This window comes from Cydia fagiglandana, chromosome 18 (assembly GCF_963556715.1).
Source record: "Cydia fagiglandana chromosome 18, ilCydFagi1.1, whole genome shotgun sequence".
Lineage (NCBI taxonomy): Eukaryota > Metazoa > Arthropoda > Insecta > Lepidoptera > Tortricidae > Cydia > Cydia fagiglandana.
In genome coordinates, this window is record NC_085949.1 from 7,689,036 (window position 1) to 7,699,766 (window position 10,731).

Sequence of the window (10,731 nt, forward strand, 5' to 3'; positions counted from 1 at the left end):
ACAGACGGACGGACGGACGGACGGACGGACGGACGGACGGACAGCGAAGTCTTAGTAATAGGGTCCCGTTTTACCCTTTGGGTACGGAACCCTAAAAAGCGTCGCAGTGTTTCCATCGAGGATGGTGGTCTAATTAGTACAGCATCCACTAATACAACACGGTCGAGTGGACGCGCCTCGGGTGGCGCCGGGCTCTAGCGTGTTCTTAGATGGATTTACTACGTGTGTTAGAGTTTGATATTTTGATTAATTCATTCAGATCACTAGATAATCATTTGACGATGAAGCAATCATTTATCCGGCTATTAACTTGATAATCTTGATATCCGACATTTTCCCTAATTATTTTTGCATGTAACATGTTTTGCGGATTGAAAATGGGTAAGACGCAAAATTCGAGCAGTAATTAATTTCCTTCCGCTATCAAATACGGACGCAAGATGCATTCGTTTCAAATTCGATCATCGGTTCAAACATAGCATGACTAAATATGTATCGATCACACCGGAGCCTCAAACAGTTTGGCACGTAAAACCACGTCATAATAATTTAAACTACAGCAGAGTTCAGCAAGTCAGTACTTTAAAGCTTAGAAACTAACCCGTATAAGCTTAGGTCAGTTGTCGAGCGAAAATCAAACCTTCATAGCAATATCGAAGGCTCCATAATCCACCCCTAAACCGCCTTCACACGTAATACCTCCACGATAACGGAAGGTGTCAGAATTCGAAAACCGGGTGAGGCGTTAAACGGACACTTCCAACACAAAGGCATATTAAATAACTACACTGTGCCAGATCTCTGGTATGCCTTATGCTGACGAATAAGTATATTGTTTTAATTTTATTCTTTTGTTTTGAAATTTGAAGCAGGTATGCACAGATGTTGACGTGATAAACGCGTTTTAATTTATAATTTAGGAATGTTCACTTTGTCTTTGCATTTCTGTTTTCAGTAGTCTTCCCACCGAATAAGTTGAAATACTACTAATTTATTTTTAATTACTCTCTTTTTATTGGATTAGGATATGGAAATATCACACTTTAAATCAATTTATTTGCTAAATTTTTTTTTTTTTTAGCATTAGAAATAAGGTAAACAATCTTGATGTGTCTTTTAATTATACAAAAAGGACAATAGGTACATCATACATTTGCTAAATTAATTTTTGTTTAATATTATGACATAATTTTATGATTTAAATACACACGCGTTCGCTTGTTTCCTCGAATCCATTAGTTTATTTTGAAGAATAAATATCATAATTAAATCATTTTTCCAACAAGACATAACATTTATTTATTATAAAACTAAAGCATTAAAAGAATGTAAAACCAATAAGTATTTAATTAACAAAAAAATATAACCGACCACCCGAAACTGCAGACGGAAATCTCTCACCTCCGGATTTCTCGCAGCCAAATATGTCCACTATCTTCCACATTACTCACATTAGTCATCAGTCGTCCTCATTATAACACCCAAAACGTCCACACCAATACAGTCCCCTGCCAATCAATATGGTAACCCGTCTTCAGAGATTACTTACGAGTCGTTTAGCTCGACTTCGTAACTTGATCGCTTACGTTATGCGGTTGTCGACAAAATGAGGTGTCTACGTCGATTTGGCGTATGCTCCGTGAATAATATTTGGTAGAATGCGGTTTTAGTATTAGATTTCCTAGGCGATGTTGCGACATAGCGGTAGTTGTGCAAATTAAAATTTATTTTAGCCTGTTAGGACAGGCTGGCAGGCAGACAGACAGACGGGAGATTATCGACTTCTATTAGAAAATATATTTTTAATTGTTCCCACTGCTTTTTCGCCAGCAGTCTATGTAGGGGAGACCGAGGTGAGTTGTGACATCGTCGATTTTTAGTGTTCCGTACAAAACTTTGTTTACGGAACACTTATGGGATCACTTCGGTCTTGTTTGGAATCTATTAACTAGAAACTAGGTTGCAACAGTGTGCGTTTGTTAGCTCGTAACTTGAACTAATAAACGCGCGCTATTGCGACCTAGTTTCTAGTTAATAGACTCCAAAAAATCGACGATGTCTCAACTCTCCTCTGTCACAACTCACCTCGGTCTCCACTACCTAATTTCCGAACATCAAATAAAACATCCGACGAGTTAAGTTTTCTACGTCGTATTTCACCAAAATCAGTGGAATATTTAGCTGTTAACAGATATACATATTAGAGACAAACAGACTTCTCATTTATAATATAAATATGGCTTTAAAAACTGCTTAAATCCCCCTGTTTTTGCCAAGTATAGTATAATACAGACATATTCAATTACACAAACGGGTCTACCGCGATATAATTTCATTGTTTTTACCTTTAATTCCGACGTTTCAGCTGAGTTGCACCAGCTGTGGTCACGGAAAGACTGACGTCCCAACAAATGTCAACAATGAAATTGTATCGCGGTAGACCCGTTTGTGTAATTGAATATGTGTACAAAACGCGAGAGTTTAAAGTGTTATAATACAGACATTTTGTAATTATGTACTTGCATTCTTGACCTGTTTTGCTTTATCTGCAATAATCGTTTAGCCCATGGCATTGCAGTATTGGGCACGTTAGCGCATTGAAAGTCTGAACTAATCAACGCGGAAGTCCCAACTTGTTTGCTGGCCTTTCGAGGCGCTTTGTTTGGCTTCGATGGTCTTTACAACTTCATCGGGAAGAGTGCTGCATAGTTCCTAGACAAAGAGTTCATACTTCGTTCAAACTTGCTATCATAGCTAATGAACGCTTTAAAATGTACGACATAGAGAGTCTTCTCATCATAGGGCTCAAATGTGGCCGTTATCGTCGCCGCAATATCTGTTTTTAATTTTTAACAGAGTTTTCAAAAATTCATCATCAATCATATTTATACGAGGATGAAAATTAGGATGGACGGAGAGGACGCAAGTTCGTGCCATTTCGCTCCTATTTAAAAATTATCTACAATTCGATTCTGTTTAAGCTTTGTAGCATCTCGTGTGCAGGTTCAGAAGCAAAGTATCTCGCTTTTTGCACCAATTTTTACAATAGCAAATGCCACTGAACCTTGCAATTGCGGTGGGAAGTTAGGTTTTTTATTTTTTATTCAGGCAAACACTAAGTATAAGTTTACAGCTCCAGCCAAGTCACTTACCTATACTGTTAATAGGTACATAATATGCTGTCAGTATCATAAAATTAGTGCACTTGTATTACACACATTATACACTTTTCGAACTATCTCTAGAATTAAACATACATTGAGATTGGTCCAGGTTTTCAAGAAATTTTCTTATCAGAAATACCAATCTACATTAATTTTATATCACACCACTTTTGAATAATAACTTTCTAATCTAGTTCTAGGTATGCGTAAATAAGGTCATTGTTAATAACCTACTAATGTCCTAAGATAAATCTACTTAGTAATAGGTAGTAAATCTTACAATGGCCTACGAATCAGAGCAACCTAGGTATTGCAAAGGTCTCTCCTTGACGGAGAAAGGGTAAATAAACGATATTGCTTCGTCTTGGGTCTAGGCAATCAAATGTTATTTGCCCTACGTTTAATATAGTCCATTATACTCGCATTGAGCTTCGTAGGCAGACTATTCTTTATGATATGCATTACAAATACATTTTTTATGATACGTTTTACAAATAAAATGTATCACTTTATGAGTAAGTCTCTATACCGTCGTCCATCAAAAATCAATAAACTGTCACAGCTGCTTCAATTATTTCTTTGAAATCTTCAAATCGAGCTACCAACTATCTACGCCATTAAAAATAACTCATAAAAAATACCCACCACGTTTTACTATCTCCCATTCACGGGCTTAATAAATCCATTCACTGATTTATAGTATTGATTTAACGACAAGTGGCATTTGAAGTCAAAACTTTCTTACAACCTTGATAAACAAACTGCATATCAACTGCATATCAAAACGACGTATCATTATATCATAATGGACAAGAGTCGGCCTTTGTATGTATGGAGAAGTTGACAATGGAACGTCATTTTTTATTCAGAATTCGTAAAAAGAGAACCGTTTTATCTTTGAAAAATTAGATAATAGATAACGTATTGGAACTATGCTGTAGTGCGTGCTGTGTGACTTGGTCACTGTGGTTATTAAAACTTTTGTAAGTTACCACATTATTTTTACAGCTGAGATGGATTATATCCATTTCTTGCATTTTTGCAGCCTGGCTGATAAAAACTTGATGAATTAATTCTTACCTTTTGTTCATTTATCAATCAGAACGCACCTAATACATCCTTATCTTAATTTAAATCCTTCTTTTACCGTCAGTCTTAACATAAAATCACGTAACTCGACCAATTAGTCGATACGAACCTCAAAAATGTCCACTAACCAATACAACGAGAGTGTTGTATACCGCATCCGTTCCATGAATGGCCATGGGTGGTCGAGACTTGCGAGAATAATGGTCGTAAGGGACAGACATGTGAACTTACGCCGGCGACATGCCTACGTCTGGTAAATGGCGTTATGGATGAAAGCTGTATGGGGAAATGCCGGAAGTCAAAACAATACTAGATGAAGCTTAGAAGAGACATGTTGCACGTAGAAATAAAAGACGAGTTTTATTACAATTGGCACAAATAACTGCATTTCTTGATAAGCATAGAAAATTGGTAGGCTCATAAACATAACTTATAATCTAAATGGTAATTATATATGTTGAATGACCCGCAGTATATAGCGTTTACCGACCTCTTAGAAAACTACTTGAAGAGGGCATGCCATTTCTAGTCTTATTTTTTTGTTCTAAAAATGGGCTATTACACAGAAATCAAAGAAGTTTGCCTGTTTTACAAGTGTTCATAAATAGCATACAGTACAAAATATATGAGTTAACAATACAGCTAATTATTTGAAGTATCACATCCGTAGACTATTAAATTATCCATCGTAATGCGTAACCCATCCTATCATTATACGTATATCAATAAAATATTAATAAAACCAAATATGAGGTTTCGCTACCTGCTTTACAAAGAAACATCTGCCTTAGAAACGAATTGTGAAATAACCATCACTAATATGTTTATAATAATCCTGGTTACTTAAATTGAAAGAAATGCGCGGGGTAACGAGCCGTGAATGTGAAGCTTCTATTGTCTGCATAATAAATACTTTTACGATTGTAGGATACCCTATTCCAGTGGTATATTCTAAAAGGTATAATATCAAAGACGTATTGCATAGCATTCGCTATACTTTTACGATTGTAGGATACCCTATTCCAGTGGTATAATTCTAAAAGGTATAATATCAAAGACGTATTGCATAGCATTCGCTATACTTTTACGATTGTAGGATACCCTATTCCAGTGCTATAATTCTAAAAGGTATAATATCAAAGACGTATTGCATAGCATTCGCTATACTTTTACGATTGTAGAATACCTTATACCAGTGGTATAATTCTAAAAGGTATAATATCAAAGACATATTGCATAGCATTCGCTACTCGTATTTTAGATAGAAGTTGGCAAGATTGTTTGATGATGAATGCATTTAGTTCTCGTTGGAAGCAAAGTATTCATTTTATAGCTGTATTTTTGCTCTGTTTTTGAAATCATACAAATTGACGTTAAGATTTTTTGAAAGTCTAACTTTAAATGTATCTCCAGTATCTCCACGATTGTGGATGCAGCGATTGGCTATAATTACTATGTCGTATACTTTGAATCTAAATATCTCTCTTTTTAGAGTTTAGTACTTATTAATATCCAATAAGGTATTATATCAACAATTTGTGTATAGGAAACGAAAAAGAACAATACTTGTTTGACTACCATGCATTGTCTTGTGTTTTTGTCATAATTTATTTCATTGAACGAAACTGGTTTACACTCTTTATACATTATACACGGTATAATGCCTAATATATGCTTACTTAGTAGGTACGTTGACCTGTTATCTGCGAAATGGGACACCTAAGTGTCCATATATCATATGAGTTGCCAGGCACGCTATCTAACTAAATTAAAGCTATTAATCACAACTATGTGCATTAAGTAGGGAACTGATATAGTTAGGTAAGTGCGATGGATATTATGTGACGTATTTATGCAAAGAATGTACATATACTTAGTGACGATAAGTGTATAAAGTCATATAACAATTATAACATTATGTGTTACATTTAAGTTGTCATAAAAATAATTGAATTTTATACATTTTTTACACTTCTCGTAATGAAATTCTTGTTAAATTGTAAATGTAGCAGAATAATAAAATACCTACCTAATAGAAGTTGATACCAAATTAATTGCCTGACTTTAGCTTTCTTTTGTTGAACTTTGTTGAGCATTTAGATATTCAGTTATCGTATTTATTAAATAAGTTGTTATTGTCTCATATATTGATATTTACTAGAGCATTATTTGTTTGATTTCTGAATTCCTTTGCAGTACTTTAATATAATAAATAAGTAAACTATGTAAAAAGATAATATAAAATCGAACTCGTGAGATATGATAGATAAATTGTATTTAGTATTCTGTATTACCTAATACCAATTTCTAACAGTAGGTAGGTACAAGTAGGTTTATATGTCAAAAGCTAACGGATACAGACTGAGAGAGAATGCCAATAAATCCTAGCAAATAGTCAACAATTTTACACCACGAAATGTGGCTAAATGATAGGTTTGGAAAACGTTAAGATTTAGTGGCAATTTGTTCCGCGAAGTAATGTTTCTATACAAGTACGTAATGTGTATCATAAAAACCAATATTCATTGGCAAATATATTGCCAATGAATATTGGTAGCAGTGCCAATAATACCTGTCCAGTGCCACTAGTTTACTAATTTTGTCTCATTGTTCGAACATGAGGCCCGACAAATGTTTTAGAGTTTCGTAGTCCACAAAAGCTAGAAGTGCTCACGCGAACGTTAAACAAATACTCAATTAAACTTGCTCAAGAATCCCTATGCGTGAATAAGCATAATTACATCGGACCACCGTTTATTCTCAAGTCTGCAAACAAAAGGATAAAGGCTCCAACGAAAGCGAGAGAACGCTTATTTTCTTAGAAATGCGAATTTCTTTGTAGATGTGAGCGTTAAAGGTTACACATGGCTAGGCAGAAAGTAAACTAGGTCCTATTCAGACTTCACAAAGAACTCCTACACGAGTTTATGCATGATTAGGATGCTGGAAAATACATTCGTTTGAGATTCTCTGAAGAATGAAGGGTAACAGAAGAAAAATCTTTGTGCTCTTGTTACTGTATGCTTCTTAAATTATGCAACTAGTTTTTTATTGCTTGCCTGGCAAGTAAAATATAGCATTTCACATAATGCGTTTTTGGCCGACTAAATTATGTCCGTCTAAACCTTAGTCTTGGCCTCGGTCTTATTCCAATGCGGTGCTAAATACACAGCCAGTTTAACCCGTGGAGCGCCCTACTGTCACACGTGTGCTGGTAACTAAAATTTTGGGGCGCTCCAAGGGTTAAAACTTCAGTTGTGTTGGTCTGTGATATAAAGTTTGATATACCTAACATTGCTTCCTTGATATTTTACTATTACTATGTAGAGTTAGACCAAGCTAAGTTGGCAGCAATTTTGATGGCTCAGACTGTGCAAGTATTATCTTATACGTCAAACGGCTATGAAATTATGACGTTTAAATAACACTTGCACAGTTTGGGCTATCAAAATTACTAATCATTCGTTGTTTTCGACATCATTTTAGCTTCACAACCTTTCAACATTTAAATTAACTTTATTTTTTCTTTCTCCACCAGACACAAGCGGAAAGTCACCAATCTCCTGCCATCCAAATCCTCGGCACCCAACCAGACCGGCTCGCAGCGACGGGCGCCGCCGCCAGCGCCGTTATACGAGGACCTGCAAGACTTGCCGAGACGACCTCCCATCCCGCACAGACCGGACCTGGAGCCTCAATTGGAGGTAAGGCCCACATTTCTAAGTATATTTTCTTGACAGAAATAGTGGCATTTTCGATCGACATTCAAAGTATAATTTAATTGTAATATTGTTTCTCCACGTTATTCATAACTTCCAATTACTTTTCATTCATTCCTATTGTATTCTCTTAAGTCTATGTAGGTATACTTGATTAAGAGGCAGTAAAACGAACAATGGGCCAATATACTGAAAATTAATTTACTTCTGTTATCTTTCACAGATGGTAGAAACAAAGAGACCAGGCTGTCCCGGCCGAGTCTTCGTATGCGGATCAGGAGGCACATGGCGCGGCGGCAACTCCTGCGGCGGTGATACCTGCGGTGCCCCCCTCTACGAGGAGTTACCCCACCGCTCTGACGACTCCCTACACAGCGACGACCACTTCGCCGAAGACGAACTCAGCCTCGTAGGCGAAGCGGCACCCTGTCGGACGTGCTCCAAACCACCCGCACCACAATCTCTACCGCACCGTCCCAGACACCACCGTCTAGACCGGCGGCCCAAATCCTTAGAGAGACGACGAGCTCAACAGAGAATGCCTCGGCATATGCATCCACCCGATCCCTCCGAATTCCATGAAGGCGTTTTGCTAGATGCGTTACTTAGACTATACCCTCAAGTTGGTACTGTAGGCGCCAGGCCGCAAGGACCTATACCTGTTGGTGCGGGCGGCGCTTGGCCTGGCGGAGATTTACCAGGAATAGGCTGCTGGAGAGGGCCAAGGGCGTCTCCAAAACCTCCGAGCGGGGACTCCTCGTTTGGATCCGATTCAGGATATAGTAATAACACTTGTGGTACATGCGGCACGAGGACCTCCTCTCGGCATCGCCTCTCTGCAGAAATACCAATGTCGTGAACTGTGCAGTGTCCGAACTAAGTGATAAAGACTTGGTCATGTGCCATAACTGTTCCTTGTGATATACGGCAGTTAAAATCATAAAACAGGAATGAAATCGAAGCAATTTATTGTTAAACTTTATTGGCCTAAATTCAACAGAGAGTACGGCCTTTTCAATTCTCATGCCTTCAATATACATTGTTTCTGGTTAGTTTAAACTGTGAATTGTTATTGACTTGAATAAAATTCGTAGTGTCTAATTTTGTACGATTGTGTAAAGTAGCATTCGGGTCCTAACTAGTTAGGCGTGTAATGTTTTGGAATATCCACTCAATACAATTATTTTCATGAATAGCTTAGCGTTAAATGGTTTTTGTATATAATTCATGTGACCATATTTTAAGTACCTAGTGATAGAAGTTTTGTCCTAGTAAGTTATTTCGAACTAGTCCTAAAATTATCACATTTAATATGGATTATAAAATGAAATTGTAAATTTTAGTTAATCATGAAAGTTGTACATCGGTTCGCTGACATGTAGATATTGTAAATATTTTGTAGGTAAATGAATTAATATGTACTGTAAGAATAGTAAGATAAATTTTATAATCATATCACTAGGGGTGGGTTTCTCCTATCATTTTAGCGGTCATTAATCAGCCTATTTAAATAAAAATGTTTGGAGAAAATCCCCTTCCAAATTATTTAGACATTGCATAAAAGTTTAAATCACTTTTTATTTCTAAATACACTACATATGCAGTTTTCTTCTTATTTCCTATAACTGGTGCTAACATTTCGTACTTCAATTATTTTATATACATGGCTGTTTAGATGATTTCTTAATTAAGCAATTGATTTCATTTTAATCCATCATTAATATTATCACCAGCCTTTTATAGATCCCATTGATAGGAAATGTAATTACTTTATAAAAATAGCTACATCATAATCACTACAACTATTTAAATTATGTTAATATCACCTTTTCCCTTGTCATTGACATATTTATTTGGCTGTCCAAAATGTTGTTTTTGTTTACTGTTTTTTGTATTTAATTTATTTTACCTTGTTTATTTTTAATCGTAATACGATCGCATCACTAATGTAATTAAAGTTTCGGGCGATTCGTCCAATTATAAATATGAGGAGCACAATAAAATGAAAAATAAATACATTTTTAATGAACTTTGGTATTTCATTTCGTTACCTATATTTACTTTTTGCACTAGGTACCTAGTATTTACTATAGGGAAATATATAAATGTAAAAAATATATAAATTAAATTATGACAGCATTTACAACGCAAAACGAGCTACGCATTTAGAATGCGAGTATCTTAAAGCATAATTATTATAATCACACCAATAATTGGGTGCCCACTTGCTTAAAGCGATATTAACTATGTGCTTTCAACAAGATAAGTAACTATATATTAATATAGCTGTAGCGGTTGCCAGTATTAATAGTATACAAGAGCACTATAATCTACTCTGTTATTTACATCATATTAGTTTTAGGTAAGTATCTATATTAATACCTATACTATTGGAATTAACTCTGTAAAACGCTTTTACAGGATGAGAAAAGAGATTTGGTCCAGATAAAAATTACATTATCGCACTAGTTATATGTCATAGTATAAATAGTTAAACTTCTATTTAATCTACCATAAACGCTGTCATTTATCTCGAGCAATAATGAACTAGCATTTCGCAAAGTAATTTCCTAGGGTGCCCTTTAAATTTAATCTTTATTAGCCATAGTACAATGGAGCAACCCTTATTTAGCAAACTGTCTTCAGGAAAGCTGTTATTGGGTGATAACTGAGAAGTACTTAGGTCGTGATTACTTAAATGGGGTCATCTTATCAAGCAGAGTTGAAATTTTCACTTCTTATATAATGTTCTTATATTA

At 35.8% G+C, this 10,731-nt stretch overlaps 1 protein-coding gene across 3 annotated transcripts in view; it reads left to right on the forward strand.

Annotated features, from left to right (window-relative positions):
• LOC134673309 (uncharacterized) overlaps positions 1 to 9,733 on the forward strand; it is a 317,469-nt gene extending 307,736 nt beyond the window's left edge. For all 3 annotated transcript variants that reach the window (XM_063531277.1, XM_063531274.1, XM_063531275.1), the window contains 2 exons: positions 7,792 to 7,957; positions 8,196 to 9,733. In XM_063531277.1, the coding sequence (XP_063387347.1) occupies positions 7,792 to 7,957; positions 8,196 to 8,831 (802 nt within the window). In that variant the 3' untranslated portion in view covers positions 8,832 to 9,733. The remainder of the gene's footprint in view (positions 1 to 7,791; positions 7,958 to 8,195) is intronic.
• Positions 9,734 to 10,731: the final 998 nt, after the last annotated feature.